This window comes from Typopeltis vanoorti, chromosome 15 (genome assembly GCF_054136105.1).
Source record: "Typopeltis vanoorti isolate ZY-2024b chromosome 15, IOZ_Tvanoo_1.0, whole genome shotgun sequence".
In the NCBI taxonomy this organism is placed as follows: Eukaryota; Metazoa; Arthropoda; class Arachnida; order Uropygi; family Thelyphonidae; genus Typopeltis; species Typopeltis vanoorti.
This window is the reverse complement of record NC_143563.1, coordinates 73,105,502-73,126,122: the sequence shown is the minus strand read 5'-3', so window position 1 is coordinate 73,126,122 and position 20,621 is coordinate 73,105,502. Positions and strand designations below refer to the sequence as shown.

The following is a 20,621-nucleotide window of genomic DNA, read 5'->3' as shown; positions in this document are numbered from 1 at the left end:
CAGATGAACATTATGCACCAACAGGACCAGTTAGCTTAGTCATGTCTGTCATCTTGCACTTGGACAGTAATAACTGCCATTTAATATGAAGACCAAAATATTTGTTTACTTGTGCTAATAAACAAGTGACAGAAATAATGTACACAGTGAAGTTAACTCTTAGATCATGGACATGTGCATGCAGTGTTGTATGTTTTCTATCTTATTTTATATACCATATTTGAGTAAAGCATCATAATAAAATATATTTTATTACTAAAATTTGGCCTTTGACTTGCAGTTGATTGATTTTACAATGACAAACATGGCTAATTTTTTGGATATGCCAGGAATAGGGTAAGTGCTGTTTATTTTCTGCATTTTCATTGAGGTTTTCTCTGATAGTTTCCTAAATAGTAGATTTGTTGTAAAATGCAGTTGAAAATATGGTTTTTATTCAGTTGTTATATTTTGATTACTATAGTCCTTTATTATTGCAGGTCTTAATTTTAAAAAAAAAAAAAAAGTCCAAAATTGTATTATATTCTTTGCTCAGTCTTTTAATTATGTGGGTGGTCTGAAAAGTTTTCAGCCTCGACCATAGATGGCAACACTATCAGCACAATATTTTTTTTTCTAAGTTGAAACATCTGTCATAAGTATCCATGTGAAATTGCAAGTCATTCTATCAAATAGTTTGTTTTATACAGCTGTCTGAAGCAAAAGTGTTGTGTATATCCCTTGAAATGGATAAAATGAGTATCGTGTGTTTATAAAATTCTTTGTAAAAAGAAGGTTTAACGAAATTCATTTGAAGTTGCTAAAAGTTTATTGGTACTCTTCTTTGTTTTCGACAAATAAGAAATGGGCTGCCGAGTTTAAGCGTAGCCATACCAACCTTGCAGATGATCCATGTGAAGGATGTCCAAAAAGTGTAACAACACCAGAAATCATTGATCAAGTGCACGATATGCTATTGGATGACCAGCGAGTCAAAGTGCATGAAATTGCTGAGACTATAGGCACTTCAAAAGAACATGTAGGATATATTTTGCATGAAGAATTGCAAATGAAAAAGCTTTGTGCAAGGTGGGTGCCACGCTTGGTCACAGCAGATCAAAAATGCGCTCGCGTGAAAATCTCTGAACAGTGTTTGAAGCGTTTTAACAAGAATAAAACTGATTTTGTGCATCAATTTATTACTATGGATGAGACTTGGATTCACCATTACACACCAGAATCCAAACAGCAGTCAAAACAGTGGAGACAGAAGCTGGTTGTTTAGTGCCAAAGAAAACAGTCGGTTCCATCAGCAGGAAAGGTCATGGCATCGGTGTTTTGGGATACTAAAGGCATTTTGTTTATTAATTATCTTGAAAAGGGTAAAACAATAACTGGGGAATATTATTCCGATCTTTTTAACCAGACTAGACAAAAATATTCATGAGAAAAGACCCAGTTTGCAGAAGAAAAAAATCATCTTTCATCAGGACAATGCATCTGCACAAAGGTGTTTTGGCAATGGGAAAATTAAGGGATCTGCACTATAAATTGTTGGAATATCCACCCTGTTCCCCAGATTTGGCTCCCTCTGACTTCTATCTCTTCCTAAAACTAAAACTCTTCCTTGCTGGTCAGTGTTTTTCTTCGAATCAAGATAGAGGGATATTTTTCAGAACTTACTGAGAGCCATTACAGGGATGGGATAATGGTGATGGAGCATTGCTGGAATAAATGTATTAGTCTTAAGGGAGATTGTGTTGAAAAATAAAAATTTTGAAATTATAAATTCATATTTTCATTGTTAGGCCGAGAACTTTTCAGACCACCCTCGTATAAAGTAATTTAATTTTAGTTACAGTGGTAAAATTAGGAAGTATTATATATGCAGAAAGATATCAAGAATGACTTTTTGGAACTGCATTATTTTATATATGCACACACACACACACCAGCCTCAAATTACACAAACAATGTCAGGGGCTTAGCAAGTTTGGCTGAACATTCCTTTAGCACTCATGCTGATATCCCATCTGTCAAAATTACTGAATTTTTATCCACAAGGAATAGTGGTAGCACTGTGCACTATGTTACATACACCAGGTTGATAGATCTTGGTGAAGTGAGGACTTATTTTTTTAAATTACCTCACTGCTTCTGATGCTAGGGTACCATCTGTATTCAGTAAAGTTATTCTTCCACAGTCATTCTTTCTTTTACTTGCAGCATAATGATAAAATTCTTTTGGGTTGCCTTTAGCTCATGTAGCCAATTTCTTTTCATACTTCAAACAGCTTTCCGTGCAGTACTCAACTTTTCTTACCTGAGCTTTATGTATTTCATAACTCTTGTCACTTATTCTCACGATATTCCTTCTACATAATTTTATGGATCTTTTGTTTATAGAGATTGCTTATCCATTTTACTTCCATATTGTTCTTTGAATTCTAGGGACATATTCTGATACCACATCATTTAAGCATCTTTTCAAAACTTCCCATGCACTGCTGATATATTTCCCATTCAACATCTGATACTTTTGAACCAAAAATAGTATTCTCCTGAATTTGTCATAATTTCCAGATTGATAGTTCAGCATATAATCTCTCCTGATTGGAACATTCATATAGTTGGCCACTTCCCAGGTAAGTATGGTATGATCACTCTTTCCAACTGGTGGCAAAATAGTCGCTTCTTTAAATGATAAATGAGACACCTTCTGATGTTATGATCAAATATAATACTTTTTGTCCTTGAGTTGCTTCTTTCACATGCTGCTTGAAAGTGGTCATGCAACAGTTCAATAAATTCTTCTTCATTCTTACCATGAGCTTTCTCTGATACGCAATCAATATTTGCATAATTTAAGTCGTCTATAATAATTACTCATCTGAATAATTTGATGCATTTCTTTGCTTTTGACACTGTTCTCTCATTCTTCCAAGTTTTGGCATCTTTCTTTAAAAACTATCTTAATTTAACAATATATTTTAAAAGATATTGGGAAATTTACTGAATACAATGAAAATAGTAAAAGCAACAATAATATAGTAAAAATACACTCTCTCCTTCTTCTCTTCAAGGATTAGGCATTTGCCTGTTCACTGATCTTTCTATCTTGTCACTGGTCTTTCTCTCTCTCTCTCTCTCTCTCTCTCTCCCCCCATCCCTTTGGTCTATATCTATCCACTTCTTTTGATAGCCGATATCTTTCCATCCTAAATAGCCTCCTTGGTGGTATATCCACCTTGATGCGGTAAGGAGGCTTGCACACAAACACCAATAACAAGAGCTATGCCAGCAGTAGTCAAGTTACTGGTAGGGCCTTCCTAGCTGGACAGGTGAAGAGATAGGGGCCAGACTAGGAGAAATACCCTGGTCCTCCAGGTTGGGGGTTTTGCATAAGGCTAATTACTTTACCAAGTAAAAAAATTTTTTATAACTCCGATGCTTGTACTGGAAAATTCATTGGACCATAAACAGTGGAAAATGACCAAATACACTAAGTAATTTAAAAAATACTCAATAAATTAAAAAAAAAAAAAATTGCTTATATTACAGGAGCTTCAGATTACACACATTCTCACATGGAATAGCCTTGAATCAGACCATTTAGTTGGTTGTTACAATAGCCCTGGTAATGTGAAGGACAGTATGATGGTTGATTTTAATTATCGTAATATAGATTGGAATAAAAAGACATCATCTTGGGACAATGAGAATGAATTTGAGTTTTTGAGCAACAATTACCTTAGGCAGCATGTAGCAGAAGGTACACAGAGATTAATGGTCTTAGGTTTGGGATGACAAATGTGGGGGAAACAAACATCTGAGGAGAGAGATGTAAGATCAGTGATGAAAGAGAAGCATTTACTGGGGGGGGGAGAGTAATATCTGAGGAGTAAGGTTGACAAGGCTTGTTATAGAACCAGAAATAAGCTAGTTTGTGTGTTTACAAATGTCAGAATTATTTGCAATAAAGGACTGGAAATTGTAGCATTAATAAAGTATGTTCACCCAAAAATTGTTGGAATAATTGAGACATAACTGGATAAGGATGAAGTTCTGACAGGGATAGAGGTGGATGGATAGGCAGGAGAGAAAGACAAGCGTTTTTGATGGTTAGTAGAGCAGTTATCACCATCAGAGGTAGAGATGAAAGGAGCAAACAGTGGCAGTGGTTTTGAATCAGTATATTGTAAGGTGAACAGATTGAAATATCTAGTTGAGTGTTGCTGTAGACTTGGTAACTTCGAGGCCAGTAAGAAAGAAATGTATAGGCAAATTGGTTTAGCTAATAAGAAAAGGATGATTATTATGGGTGATTTTAATTATTGTAAGATGGATTGGAATGGAGAGACATCAAAGAGTACAGCTTTTCGTGATATCAGAAGTTCAGAGGTAACACCTAACATGGAATGAAGAATTGGAAGGAAAGGAGATCAATGCTGCTTGGAACTGTCTGGTAGAGGCAATGTCTGAATGCATTTCATAGGTCCAGAGGTCAAATAAGGTGTTCTAATTTTGAGAGAAACTTATAACATGAAATTAAGAATTATTTGCATGTTAGTACAAGAAAAGTATATTTAATATACTGCCAGATATTTCAGTTTGAAAATAAACTATCATCAGTGGCTAGACAGAAAACCATTTTTTACAAGGCAAGGATAGTGGAGGCAATTTATCTTTACAAGATGGTATGAAAAAAGACAACTTTTGTGTTGGTTTGAAAATAGTTTACAGATTATATTTGCAGAGAACTTGTTATTTGTTCAGAAGTCCCTTTAAGGTAGGGTATGGGAATTCTCTTCACATTAGACTGTAGCTTGGCTGAATGCCACACTACATTCTAAATAATGGATAATTATCAATTATTTTCTGGATGGTGATTTCTTTGCATCCATTAAAGAAAAATGATTCATATTTTATTTAATTCTGATAGAAGGATGTCCAAAGAACAAATAATTGTATGTAATTCTGAAACAGAATTACTTCAGTTTTTGGAAAAAAATAAACTCCTTATACAACATGATCAAATTCACTGTTGAATGCAAATTTAATAGTCTTGCCCTTCTTGAATACCTTAGTAATCTAACTTTTGAGGTAATATTGAATTTCCATTTACAGGAATCTTTCCTTCACTGTAAGTATATCCACTCAGCTTCACATCATCCTTCACAAAAGACAGGTATTATTAGGTCTTGAACACAGAGCAAGTACAATTTGTTCTTCAGACACTATCAGGATAATTAAATAAAATATGAATCACCTTTTTAGCCATTACATTCATATGTAAATCTCGTCCAGTTCTTGTATAGGTCCTCTAAATAATGCATAGCATTATACATGTCTGCAAGGAGATGTGCTTTGCATTATGGGATACTAAGGCAAGTGATGTGAAGTCTTTGTTTCTTTATACGAGTTGTCCCAGTCCTGAAAATAGTTCTGGTGCAAACTTGTTTGCTTACACTTGGATAAAGGATTAAACCAAGTATATTCTTGGTATCTTTAATTTATACTTCTGCATGAGTTCTTGATGATATCCAAAAGGAGGATGTTAATTTAACGATACCTCCACAACAGATTCTTTAGTCACCGACTCACAGATAGGTTATTTCTGCATTCTTTTTTTATTTTTTATGGGTATTCCTATTGGCACTGTTCAGCAGAACTGGCATCCATAATTCTCCTATGCCCCAATTTCTTCTTAACTTATTATAATGTTGGGCAGCTATTGCTCTTGTTATAATAAGTTGAGCAGTTTATTTCTGTTCTCTGACAGAAACAGCCTTATGAAGTGTTCTTCAAAGACTGCAACCTCTAGCTCTGCAAAAAAAAAAAAAAATTATCTCTATCCACATGTGACATCCATTTGCTATAGGTTCTACAGTTTATGTGAGGAAGTGATAAAAGCTACCTTTTTTTTTTTTTATTTCATTACTACTGAATGGAAATAGTATATTTTTTTCATTCAGTTATATTTTCATTTTATTTTTCATTATATTATTTATTTATTTATTTATTTAAATTTCAGTGATGTACTCAGAGACACAGTATTGCAGCAAGTTAAATCACTGATTGTTTTACCAAACAAATATACCATTCCTCTCATTCCTGATCTACCAGTGAAATTTCTCAAATTTTCCTCTCCAACTGTAAGCTAAGTTTCACTCTTATTTTATAAATAAAATGTTAAAGAAATCATAAAATTTAAATAACTGAATTGCATTTTCAATAGTTGCATAGTTTGATTATATTTTTATGAGTACAGATGGTTCCTATACAGTGGTGACTGTCTTGTCATTGATTCTGCTCCTTTTAAATTGTTTAATAATTATTTCTGTTAGCTGTTGATTCTTTACCATAATGACCATTTTTATGTGAGCATGTTTTTAGACAGAGAAACTTTCTTTATTCCTTCTTCTTTCACTTGGTATTATACTTTACCCACATAAATCTTGCTTAGTTTTTGCTGCATATTTTTTTATGATTCCCACTCATGAAAGGTTGTAAACCTCATCTCATCTTCTTTATACCCTCTTTTACCTTGCGGGGTCGAGGGTCCATTCATCATCGGACCTCAATCCGTTTACAGGATAAGGTGGTCAGCCTTATGCCCCGGTATATCCTGTGGCCTGTAGTGTTAGGTTCTCAAAGCCAGTTTGCCTGCTTTGCAGGATGAAAAACCCCAGAATAAACTGAGGGAAAAACCCTGCTGTCCACGCCCAAGACTGGCTAACTTGGCTATGGTTGAGGAAGATCCTTCAGCTCCTCACGTCACCGACAGGAATCGAACCTGGGACACTCCTTCCCCAGGCATATGGTTGCGAAGCGCATAGCCACTAGGCTAACCGCGCGGACTAGGTTGTAAACCTATATCATATTATTACCATGTGTGGGCAAGGACCAAACATGAAACTTTTTTTTCATGCCAATTCAGGGGCCTCTGATTAAGTGGGTAGTGGCCACTAGCAGCCAGTAAAATTCATCTCCTGCTTAGAAGCAATTGCAAACATCCATGCCCATAGCAGGATTCACACTTGCTGTCTGTTGGTTGGAAAGCAGATATACCAACCATTTAGCCAACCAGGCATAGTATAGCTCAGTGTTTCTCATCTGGAACATTGAAGAGATTTGTTGCGAGCTTAAATATCAAGGATTGCTAGGTATGAGGCACATCCTGATATGTAGGCATGGTTGTCCAGCTCTGACCAGGAATACTAAACCTCCAACAACAATAAAAACAGGCTTTCTCAACGGTTATTTTAGGCTTTACATCATGAATTCACTCTGATGCTATAATATAAAAAACATGGCCATGTCCAAACTGCATTTCACAGCTCTGCTATTTGTGCCCAGCATGGTAGTAAAGAGCATGATAATCTTTCTCTGCTGAGAAACCTAAATGCATCAACTGTGAGAGCCCATCCAGCCCACTTCCCGAGCATGCCAAAGGCAGAAGGATTAAAAAGAAATACAAAAGATAGACCAAATAAAACATGATATCAGGAGGCAGAAAGGAAACTGGCTACCACAGCACCTGTCCTGAAATTCTCATATGATGAGGTGGTAGTTAAGAAAATGACAACAGTGACACAAACCAATATGTCTATCCCACCATCCAATAATTTCAATATACCTGAACTTTATAATTGTAAGTGCTTTTCTTTGGAACTTCATTTCATTCAAGTTATTAGGGTCGCTCTCCTGAAACAACTCCTAAAATGATCTAGCTCAGTGAGCTCACTTGTTAAGAAAATCACAGCAAGATCATGACTAAAAGAAAAACCCAGACAACTCCACGCATACACGAAGTGGATACTGCTTTATCCACTGAATTTAAACACCTGAACTGACCATGATATAGCAGATTATGTATTAAACATTTTTTTATGTGAAGAGATGGGTACTGGCTGTTTGCACTTTCCAAAATTAAAAGGCAAGATAAAGGGAAGTCTTCAGCCTCTAAGATATTGGTAAGTCTACAAAACAAAAGAAATAAGGACATTTCTACAGTGGAAATGTCATGGATTCTGCCAGAATATCAATGATATTGAGGCTCTTCTGCAGAAACACAAACTTACCTGCAGGAGACATTTAAAACCCAGTGAGGACATTACCTTAGGGTAGTGGTTCTTAACCTGGGGTGTGTGCACCCCTGGGGGTGCGAGAAAGCATTTCCAGGGGTGCGAGAGAAATTTCTAAATTTTGACCCAGATTCGATGGATGACAGCTATTTAATAAAAGACGATCTTCTTGAAATACGAGCCAATGCACGTATTCAAATGGAATTTGAAAAACTGGACTTAGAACAATTCTGGTGTACACAGTTAGAGCCTTATCCACAGCTGGCAAAAGCAGCATTGCAGACACTTTTACCATTTGCCGCCACCTACTTGTGTGAAATGGGATTTTCATCACTTTTGCACATAAAAACAAAAGCCAGAAATCGCTTAAATGCAAGTGATGACTTACGCGTGGCTCTTTTGAAAAAGGAGCCTCGCTTCAAAAGTATTATTATGAATAAACAACAACAACAACATAGCCATTAAAAATTGAGATATTGTTTTGTATGTATATGTAAATGTATGTGTTTATTTTTCAATAAATAAATTATCTTGCAATAGATGTAATTTCCTAAATAAAGAAATAGAAACACATTTTTCAAGGGGTGCGAGAACTTATTTTTAGATTCCAGGGGGGGGTGCCAATCACTAAAAAGGTTAAGACCCACTGCCTTAGGGCATGTCACTATTATTCTTGAAGACAGAACTGGTGACATTCCTGCTCATACAGGAGTTGCTATCCTTGTGGACAACCATGCTCCTTTTCAGCATGTTCATCTTAACTACTGTGAAAGCTTTAGCCACCTATTTCTCAGTAGGATTTCTTATATGTTCCATCTGTTTACCACTGTGCTTTGCCATAACTCAAGCAGACCTAGATATTCTTATATTGCAGCTGCCTCCACTCATACTTATTATGAATGGCTTTAATGGACATAATACTCTGTGGGGTAGTGCCAACATGAATGGACAAGGGCTGGATTGTTGAGCATATGCTTGACAATAATGACCGTTCTCTTCTTAATTGGACACAGTAACTTCTTTCACATGCCTATTCATTCTGTAATAAATCTTAGTCTGCTCCTGTCATTCTTTCACTATTCATGTGCATTGTCAAAGAGAATGTATATTGAAGTGATAATTTTAGTATGCATTGCATACTGAAATCCTCACAGGAACCACATTCTCCTTCATGGACACCCATGTGGAAAATTGACTGAGCTGACTGGAATACATTGAAGCAGTGATGTTAGTAACCAATTGTGTTGTCCAATAACCGACAACTGCAATTCCAAAAATATCTTGATTTTTACTCTAACCAAAACTGTGATTGAACCCTGATTGCCAGTAGCCAAAAAAGATCAAGACAATGTCTGGGATATAATTCAGGGATGACACCAAATATCATAGCTTAATTTAAGCATGCTTGGGTCAAAGCATGTCACTAGATGTTTTAAACCAACATTTATAGTAGACACTCAATTTTTAATAATGGCTGACACATGCACAGAAAAATGGAACTTATATAGTGCCAATATATTTCATTTACAAGAACATCAGAGAAAAAAGCAATCATTTGACAAAACACTGAGTCATGTATCATTGCTTGCTCATGTCTTGGTCACAGCTGAGTAAATAAACAGGAGAATGCATTATTACAGTTCAAAGATAAGTTATGGTTAGCTTTTGTAATTCAAATACAAAGTTACTTAACTTATTCATTATTATTACAACAACAACAACAAAAAGTATATTAATTGTTATTTCCCAAAACCTTGCAACAGGCATGCTGTCAGAGTAGTTAAAATTCAGATGATGCTATAAAGTTTCACAATTTTCAAGAAACAATCAATTCTACTAGAATGAATAATTTTGGTTTGATTCCAAAGAATTCTCTGTTTAGTGCCAATGGCATGTAAGCAGAGTCAGACTTTTCAGTTTCCAAATGTTTGATGTCCTAATGTTATGTTCTTGGATTTTAATCTTGCAGAACAGATTGTCTGTCCAAAATAAAGTCGAAATGAGCAGGATGATTGATATATGCCAGGCAAGGAGAGAGGTAGTAATTTATCTTTGATGGATGTTAGGAAAGAACACATTTTCTGATCTGGTTTAAAGGTTATGTATATGATTATACTAGCAAGGAACTCGTGCTATTTGTTCCAGTGTTCCATTAAGGTGAGATATGGAAATTCTTTGCATGAGATTGTAATGTGGTTGAGAGATATTAGACACATGACATTATATGTATAATGATATTATACACATGCTGTATGACTCATTCTTGTATTCATAATTTAAATGTTGTTACCAATTCTTCTGCCTTCTCTCTGAATGAAGCTTATGACATATTGAGCAAAATATATAGGAGTAATAAATTCTATTTAGTTTTCTCTACATATATGATGAAGTCATTATTTGAAACATTTATACTATGACAAAGATAATGCCACTAATCTTGTGATGAATCCTGTAGAGTATAATTATAAATTAATATTTTATTCATAGACAGACCAACCTACAGTGTAATCAGGAGATCCTCAGAGCCAAATAAACAAATTATTGGACTAAGTACATTAATGGCATGCTTCCATTATTAAAAAATTGCATATTCATCATGCTCCTCCTCTTCTACCTCTATCTCGCACCATACCCTCGAAACTACTGTCACTATTCCCCTCTTGCATCTCTATCTTGTATGGACATAACTCTTTTTCTGTCATCAGTAGTACTCCAACCTCCCTTTTTACCTTTTCTATTTTCATGATGTCATATTCCTTAGAAAGGAACATATCATCCTTCATCGACCTTAATATGAAGGTCAAAATGTCGGAAAATTAATTATTCCTAACACTGTTGCAGCCTCAATTTACCAAAATTAATGGTGGAAGGTGAATTAGCCATTCTCACACAGAGGAGGCAGAGTTTTTTCCTCCTAGAATTTTGGGTTTTTCATCTTTCAGTTAGGCAAAATGGCCAGTCGAACACACAACTTGCATACAACGTTATACAGGGCTAACCACTTTATTCTGGAATTATGGTTATGAAATCCAAGGATACTTGGAAGATCATGTATGCTTAAGGGCCTATTGGAACTACTGATGGTGATGATATCTGCAAAAAGAGTTGAGTTGAATATCATTATTATTATTAGTTTTGCTCTTTTGTTCAAATTTTTCACATGTTTCTGTATGTTGATTATTTATTTTCTACTCTCTTGTTTGCATAGCTAACAAGAAATAACTTTTCTAGCCCACTAGGGATCGCTATTTAGAAACTTTAGACTTAACTTTGTCATTGTAGTTCAACATACGAGGGACATCCAGAAAGTAAGTTCCGTTTTTAAATATTTTCACTGCAGTGATGCGATCGCAATGGTGCGCATGTGTGCATGCTGAGTTTGTTGATTCCTTAGCAAGACGTTGGTGCCATTTTCAGACATTCTTGCAGTGCCTAAGCTTCTTGGTGTGTGTTTATAATGTCTAAGAAAATCAAATCGTCCACTGCATGTAAAATCGAATCGCCTGCCACATGTGAAATTAGGTCAGTTATCTGTTTCTTGAATGTGAGGAATGTTAAAGCAGCTGAAATTCATCGGCAAATTATTGAGGTTTATGGAGAATATGCAGCGAGTGATTCAATGGTACGAAGATGGGTAAGACTTTTTAATGAAGGAAGGAGAGGTATGCACGATGGTAAGCGGAGCAGGCCACCATCTTTAGTGACTGACGATTTGGTGCATTCAGTTGAAGAGAAGATTTGACAGAATAGGGGATTCACTATGACGTCACTCTTGCTGCAATTTCCAGAAGTTTCACATTCATGTCTTCATGAAATTGTGTTGGAGAAACTGAATTATCGGAAATTGTGTGCATGCTGGGTGCCGAAACTGCTTACAGAACAACACAAAGTGAATCAGCTGGGCAGTGTGTTGGAATTATTGACACACTGCCATGAGAATGGCAATGCTTTTCTGAGCAGACTTGTCACTGGGGGATGAGACTTGGGTGTCACACGCAACCCCTGAATCCAAACAACAGTCCATGGAGTGGAGGCACCTCATCACCAGTCAAGACAAAATTGAAGACAACGGTTTTCACTTGGAAAATCATATGCACTGTGTTTTGGGACAGACAAGGAATTTTGTTTGTAGACTTCTTGGGTCAGGGCTCGACAATCAACGTGAATATGTACTGCCAAACCCTTAAGAAACTGCATCGTGTGATCCAGAATAAACGACGTGGCATGCTTACCAGGGGCATTGTTATGATTCATGATAATGCCTGCCCACACACGGCTGGTGTAACACAACAACTTCTTGCCACCTTCCGCTGGGAACAATTCCATCATCCCCCATATAGTCCTGACCTCGTGCCAAGTGACTTTCACCTATTCAAACATCTGAAATCTTTCCTTGGTGGCCGGCGGTTTCAAGACTATGACGAGGTCAAAGAAGCAGTCAATACATGGTTTGCATCACAGGCGGCAACCTTCTACGACGAAGGTATACAACTCATGGTGTCCCGTTATGATAAGTGGCTGAACAATGGCAGAAATTATGTAGAAAAGTAGTGAAAGATGTCTACTTTAATTTCCAATAAAGTTTTTTTGTAAGTATATTTTGGTTTCTCTGACAGCTCATCGGAATTTACTTTCTGGACGTCCCTCCTGTTTATCCTATGTAGTGCCTGCATCCACATATCAATTTATTCTTTTGATGTTAAAAACTTGAGGAACTACATTCAAAATTATGTGATCATTCTTCCACTTATGTCTAAGTTGCATGGACCCCTCTCTTCCTTCCTAGACATGCTAATTGCACCTGGCTCTGCACTTTTGAACTCTCACTGAACAATATTTTCTTGATACACCTAACTTTAAACCCTTTCAAATGCAACTATCTGCTTAAATAATTCATTCATCCTCATATCCACTCACTCCTTATATCCACAAACAAATTCTATACCATCCTTCCTGTGCATGTACTCATTTGCAATCATAGCTGTTAGTTGGCCTCTATCATACTGTGGCAATTTTTTAGACTGCAGGAGCATGGACACCAGGATAAGCAGAAGGAGAGTGTTTATCCTGTTCAGAGCCTACAAGAGAGGAAAGTTTAGTAATTGGGTGAATGTCCACTCTGAGACCACTGGATTTAAGCAGTTTGGAGATTCTTTTGGATATGCCATTGATGGGATGGTGATTCTGTTGAAACAATTTTATTTAAATCCCTGCTTGCATTTTAATTCATTGAAATGTTCTCAAAAGTTCTCCAGCAACAGGAAATTATGGGATTGCAGCTGATTAACTTAAGTAGTCAATCAATGGTAATCCCTCATTAACCAAATACAGTGGGAAAGTATTTTAGGGAGAAGGTGTTAGAGAGGATTTCGGATGGACTAGAAAGTGTACAAGACTAGTGGAGACGTAGTTCTAAGCTGTGCAATTGAGGTGCTTGGTGAAACATCTGGAAAGATTAGAGAGCAGAAGGAGGGTTGGTGGTGGAATAATAATGTACAAGAAGCAGTGACTGCTAAGAGGAAGGCAAAGCAAGAGTGGGACGAGTCAAGAGTGGAAGAGGACAGAGAGGAGTATAGAGAGAAAAAGCGAGAAGCCAAGAGAATTGTTGCACAGGTGAAGGCCATGGCATATCAAGACCTTTTTGATCAATTAGAAACCAAGGAAGGACAGAGAAAGATTTATCGATTGACAAAATGTAGAAATAAGGCATCAAAGGACATCGTGCATGTGAGGCAGATGAAAGACTCTGGAGGAAGGGTATTAAGGAGGGATGTGGATATAAGAAATAGATGGAGAATATACTTTGAAGTGTTTTTGAATGAAGAAAATGCAAGGACTCACAGAGAAGATGAGGAGTCTTATAAGGGGATGGTGCAGAACATTAGTAGAGGGGAAGTGAAGGAAGCCATAAAGAGGATGAAGAATGGAAAATCGGTGGGCCCTGACAGGATTCCAGTGGAGACATGGAAGGCACTGGGGAAAGAGGGAATTGACCTGCTGTAGGACCTGTATTAATAAAAGTTTGTCAACAGGAAAATATACCTGAGGAATGGAGGGAAAGTACTCTTGTCCCCATCTACAAGAATAAAGGGGGACTGTAAGAATTACAGAGAAATAAAGTTGATATCCTACACAATGAAAATCCTAGAGAGGGTTCTTGACGGGAGCTACATCTGGTATTTATTGATCTGGAGAAAGCATATGATAGAGTGCCAAGGCAAGAAGTCTGGAGGTGTCTGAGGGAGAAGAAGGTACTGGAGAAATATGTCAGGCAGGTGCAGGAGATGTACAGAAATTATAAGACAAGGGTTCGAACCTGCCTGGGAGAGAAAGTTTTCCAGTGACAGTTGGCTTGCATCAAGGGTCAGCATTAAGTCCGTTCTTGTTTAATATTGTGATGGAGGTGGTGACGGAAGGAGTGAGAAAAGATGCGCCTTGGACTATGTTGTATGCAGATGACATTGCGTTGTGTGCAGAATCAAGAGAAGTGGCAGCTAAACTGGAAAGCTGGAGGAAAGTACTGGAAGAGAGAGGTATGAGACTGAGCCGAAGTAAGATAGAGTATATATGTTGCAAAGTTGATGGCAGCCAGGAGACAGATCTGGAGCTGGAAGGAAATGTCATCAGGAAAGGTCAATGACTTTAGATACTTAGGTTCAACAATGAAAGAGGGTGGTGAGGTTGAGAAAGAAGTGGGATGCAGGATGGAGGAACTGGAGAGAGAGATGACTGGAGTGCTATACGATAAGCAGGTGCCTGTCAATCTAAAAGGCAAAATCCAGGACAGTAATGAGACCAGCTATGACGTATGCCATGGAACTGTGGTCCTGAGGAAAAATAACATCAGCAGGATGGAGGTAGCAGAGATGAGAATGCTTAGGTGGATGTGCAGTGTGACCAGAAAGGATCGTCTGAGAAATGACTATGTAAGGGGAATGGTGAAAGTTACGAACTTAGGAGCAAAGATACAGGAGACAAGGTTGAGATGGTTTGATCATGTGATGAGGAGGGAGGAAGAGCATGTGGGAAGAAAGGTCATGCAGATGGATGTGCAGGGGAAGGAGGAAGCGTGGACGGCCAAAGAAGAGATGGTGGAGGAGGACTTGAGGATGAAGAACTTGGATGTGGCTACAGGCCCAAGACAGGAGGTTGTAGAGGAGACTCACCACAAACAGCGACCCTACTTAAGTGGGAAAAGATGCAGAAGAAGAAGAAGAAGATTATTTTTTATTTTAACTAATCTGGAATACCTGCTGTAGAGAAACCAACCTTTTCAAACCACTTTTTCAGGCCTCTAGTAAGTGGGACATTAGTCTCACATTGAACAATGAATTCATCTCCCACCTAAAGACAAACATCCTTGCCTACAACTGGATTTGTATCTGTCACCTGTTGGTTGGAGAGCAGGTGCATTAACCGCTTGTCTAATGAAGCCAGCATTTGACACACTACCCTTTCAAGGATCAGATAATTGAATAATCACTGTAATTTTTTTCATCAGAGATAAGGCTTATGTTCACTACATTTTTAACAGTAGCATTGTATCATCACCACCACCCAATGACAAGGCTGATGTCCTGGTTTCATTCTTTTCCTGCAACACCTGCATGGCAAATGACCTCCTTCTTTGCCTAGAACATCTGAAATCTGAACATCTCATGCCATCTGTGACTTTCTGACAGAAAGACATAAAAAAAAATCTCAAATAACTTTGAAAACCACAAAGGTCCTGATGTAATTCCATCCATTGGGCTCAAGAGATGTACTCCTAAACTAACACCTGTTCTTAATTCTATACACTAAACTGTACTTAAACTGGCATCAACTCTACAGCATTGAGTCCATATACAGCCAGTTTCCACACAAAAAAAAAAAAAGTGATAAATGTCTACCATCAAGCTTTCAACCTACTGCTCGCACCTCAGTTTTGCCCAGAGTTATGGAGAGGGTTATCAACAGTTGACTTCTTCAACACTTTGAGAACTGCCATCTAATTAGTGACCACCAGTATTGATTTGGCCAATATAGATCCACAGGTGATCTGGCCTACATCATATACCTTTGGATTCTTTCCATGAAAAGGTTTGACATCTCCAAGGCTTTTGATAGGTTCTGGCATCAAGGGCTTCTCAAGAAATTACCATCATAGGGAGACTGCCTTCATTCTTGTATAATTGGACTGCTAGTTTTCTCTCAGATCAGTCTTTGCATATAATGGTGGATGGTGTTCTCTCTTCAGATTTTTTCTATTAAAGCCAATGTCCATCAGGGCTCTGTCATTTCACCCACTGTCTTTCTCATTTATATAAATAACCCCCCTCTCATTGACTGCAATGAGGGGGAGGTATTTCATAGTTTTGCTGATAATAGTGCTCTGTTTGTAAATCCTGTTCATAGTTTTGCTGATAACAGCGCTCTCCACCTATCCTACTCTACTCATATGACGAGACTTACAGTGCTCAAGCTTCAAAAACATATGTAATAAGTACCCTAATCTTCACAGTAGTATCCTTGATTGGGATGAAAACAACCTAGTCCAAAGACCAAATCTCTCTTCCTGGACTGACTCTTACTCTAAACCATTCCTGCCATAATCATGTCACTTCTTTAGCATCATCAGCCTCTAAAAAAAAAAACTTGGCATCTTTTTTGTTCAAGATGTACTTCTTTGCTAAGCACTTACTCTGTGTAAATCCCAAATTCAACCAACATTGGAATACTGCTCTCATATTTGCTGTGGTTCACCTAAGACCTCTTAAATTTCTTGATGCTTCAGAAAAGGGCAGTTCTGTTGATTAATGACATATCTCTTACAGGCACTCTTCAGCCACTTTCCCATAGAAGATCGGTTTCTACATAATGTCTCTTCTACAGATATTTTCATTGCTATTGTTCAGCAGAACTAGCATCTTTTATTCCTCCCATATCTACAGAAACTCAAGCAACAACTACTGAACATTCCTTTGTAGTCGAACTGCATATTCACTGAACTTGCTACTCCTAGTCATTTTTCATTCCTTCCACCTCAATTCTGTGGAACAGCCTCTACTGTGAAGCATTTCCAAATGGCTAATAAACCTTCAGCAGTTCAGAAGTAGAATATCAACAGATTAACTCTGCTCTTTACTCCTGTTCACACACACAGCATTTATTTACAATTAACCCTTCTGTTTTTGTATATGTGGGAGTAATAATAATAAAAAAAAAAACTTGTTGAAATTTGGAAAGGACAATAAGAAGTTAAACATGTGTAAGTTTTAAGTCTTTTATGAAGTCTTTTTGTTAATTGCCAAGTTAAAGCTGTTTTAGTGTAATTTGAATTAAATGTAAATTTAGTGTAACTTCCATTAAAGTTTTACTATGTAAAATTTTAATGGAAGTTATACATGTTAGTGTATAGTTTCTTAATTTTGCATATATTAGTTACACATACTGATTTTTTTTTTTTGTAGGGTGTTTTACGAATATACCTTGCTGAAGCAAAGGATCTAGTGAAAGCAGATGTTGGAATGCTAGGAATGGGTAAATCAGATCCCTATGCAATTATTTCAAGTAAGTAAAATCATTGATAGTTATTGTGTGTGCATGCATGTGAGTGCACACAGCTGGTAGTAATTGTAAAAAATTGTGTTATTTCCTAAACAAGTGTAATTACACTATTTCAAAATTAGTTATTTTGTCATGTTTGAATATATCATCTATGTAGTATAAAATATTTGTTAATAAGGAACTGAATTTTTATGTTTCCTCTTAATTTTTAAATTAAAAGCATTGTTTATACACTCTTATGATTGATCTAGCATTTTTTGTTACTATTAAAATAGTCCTGTATTATCTCATAAGAAATTTCTTAACTATTCCTTCCTTTTGATGTTCAGATCTGCAGTTATCTTTCATAGTATCTATGTATAAAAGGGGAAATAAAACTGAACGTAAGATTTTCAGAGGAATTTCTGCACTGTGTGTTCTTCTTCAAGTATGTTTGCCAATACTAGAAGAGGCTAAATAAATGAGGAAGACAAACTTACATTCTTTCTCCTCCCTCTAGTCTACATCTCCACATAGTTAAAATCATCCATACATTATCAGTTCTTGTATTCATGAGGTTTACTTGTCTCTGCAGTTCATTCCTCTTCATATGACTATCTGTTGTGGCACCCATCTATGTGTTTTGTATTGTCATCTTATTCCACACACCTTCAAACCCATTGCCTATGTGATTTATACAACCATTTCAGATGACTACTGCTTGGATTTAATTCAATAGATTAGCAATAATCTGCCCTTCCTAAAACAAAGAAGACAAAAACAGGTGTAAGCAACAAATATAAAATGTTATATTCAGTCAATAACAGTCAGGGAAAAGAGGGAGTAGCTATGGTATTCAATACTAAATATGAGATAATCTTCTTGAATTGCAGGCAATATCAATTAGTGATGTGGGCAAATATCAGAATGGGGAATTGGACAATGACTTATTTGTGCTTATGGTCCCACAGTAGGTTCTACCAAGGAAGAAATTGGGGAATTTTTTGAGGCATTAGAGAAGATGGCTGGCTCAATGAAAATATAAAAGTTGGTCCTTGTTTGAGATCTTAACAGCAGAGGAGGAAATTATTACCAGACATACAGAGATATTTGGGAAAGTTTGGAGAAAACAGCAAAGCTAATGATAATGGTAAGTGCCTGCTAGATTTCTGTTCAGGACATGTACTAATTGTTACAACACCATGGTCTAACATAAATGTGCACAAATTCGCATGGAGAGACAATGTAAGAAATAAGAAAAGTCTCATTGGCTATGTTATTGTTGAGAACAACGTTTTCTCACTAGTTCAGGACACGAGTATACTGAGGATTTGAATAGGAAGTGATCACTACATAGTTTTGAGCAGGATTAAATCGAATTTCATATTGAAAAGAAGAGGGTGCAAGAAAGTTTTTAAAGTGAATCAGAGTTGAGCAGCTTTCAGAAGTGAACTTTCAAAAGTGAACACAGACATTGTTCAAGAAAAATTAAAGAATTTAAAAACGAGAACCAAACCTTTTGGAGCTTCTGCAGCAAACTGAAAAAAAACATTGATTGATTCAGCCAGAGAGGCATGTGGCAAGGTTGTCTGTAAGGACAGAACTCTATGTTTGTCTCAGGAAGTTAAAAAGGCAGTGAAGGAAAAGAACAAAGCATATCAAAGTTCCTGCCAAGTAAGTCAGCTTGTTCTCCTAAAGAATACAGAGAAAAATGTAAGAAACCAAAGCACTGTATAAAACTAGTTAAACAAAAGTCATGCGAAGACTTTGTTTAAATATCAGGAAGGTGCAAAATATTGTGGAGGATATTGAAACAGTTTAGAAATGGAGAAAAAAGTATTGTAAAAGGAATCAGAGATGATAAAAGTGACATGAAAAAAGATAAAGATATTCTACAGGTCTGGAGTAATTACTTTGAAAGACTGCTAAATAAAACAAGTGGTGTCCAGTATGATGGTAGAAAACTCCTAATGGCAATGCAGTCAGTACTACATATCCATACTTGAAACAGAAAAAGTAATCAAAAATTTAAAAACACAGCTGGAGTATATGAAATTCAGCCAGAAATACCCAAATTTGGAGCTATAATAGTTTTACAATGGCTGCATTGCATAATTCAGAAGACCTGGTCAGAGGGTCAAATTCCAGATGATTGGAGTAGCTCTCATAGTACCCATCTACAAAAAGGCAAATAAAATTGAATGTGAGAATTACATAGGTATTTCCTTATTCAGTGTTTCTGGTAAGATTTATGCAAGCATACTTGAGAAATGGCTAAGAAGAATTGTGGAAGGGAAGCTTGGAGAAGAACAAGCTGGATTCAAGCCAAATAGTGGTTGTCAGGGTCATGTTTTAACTTTAAGAGAAATAGTTGAGAAATCTTGGAAATATAAAAAAGATTTATATTTAAGGTTTTTGTGGATCTGAAATAGGCATATTACAAGATGCCAAGAGGAAAGCTCTTCAAAACGCCACAGTTATATGGTGTAAATGGGACATTATATCAAGCAATACATAATCTCTATTTATCTTGTAAGTCAGCAGTTAGAATTGAAGGAAGCACAGAAAGATGCTTGATGTTAAATCAGGTATGTGACAAGGATATATACGTTCTCTACTGTTATTCATTATCTATATGGATCACATTATGAAGGAAAGTAGTATTAAATCTGAGATCAAAATTGGTGATGTTAATCTTAGCTCTTTACTTTATGCAGATGATATTATACTTCTGAATAAATTCACTACAAGTCTGCAAGATTCTCTGACTAAACTGAATAACTGTTGTGATAAATTTGGTATGAAAATCAAGAATATAAAGAGACAAAGACAGTGAAAATAGGCAGCAACATTGAAAACATGAACTGTACACTGTTTATAAGGCCTTATTATGCCCACATCTATCCACACTATGATAGATAGTGTGGATAGATTGAGTCCCCCTCGATGAGTCTTTGGACTTCATAGAGGTGCCCGTATAATAATAATAATTATAATAATGTAGATGGATTGATACAGTAAAGAGTG

The 20,621-nt window shown here is 36.6% G+C and overlaps 1 protein-coding gene across 1 annotated transcript in view; it reads left to right on the top strand.

Moving 5' to 3' along the window:
• LOC150098881 (extended synaptotagmin-2-like) overlaps positions 1 to 20,621 on the top strand; it is a 253,180-nt gene that overhangs the window by 93,779 nt on the left and 138,780 nt on the right. Inside the window, exons 7-9 of the mRNA XM_090404585.1 lie at positions 281 to 336; positions 6,014 to 6,134; positions 17,519 to 17,618. Coding sequence (XP_090260711.1) covers positions 281 to 336; positions 6,014 to 6,134; positions 17,519 to 17,618 — 277 coding nt within the window. The remainder of the gene's footprint in view (positions 1 to 280; positions 337 to 6,013; positions 6,135 to 17,518; positions 17,619 to 20,621) is intronic.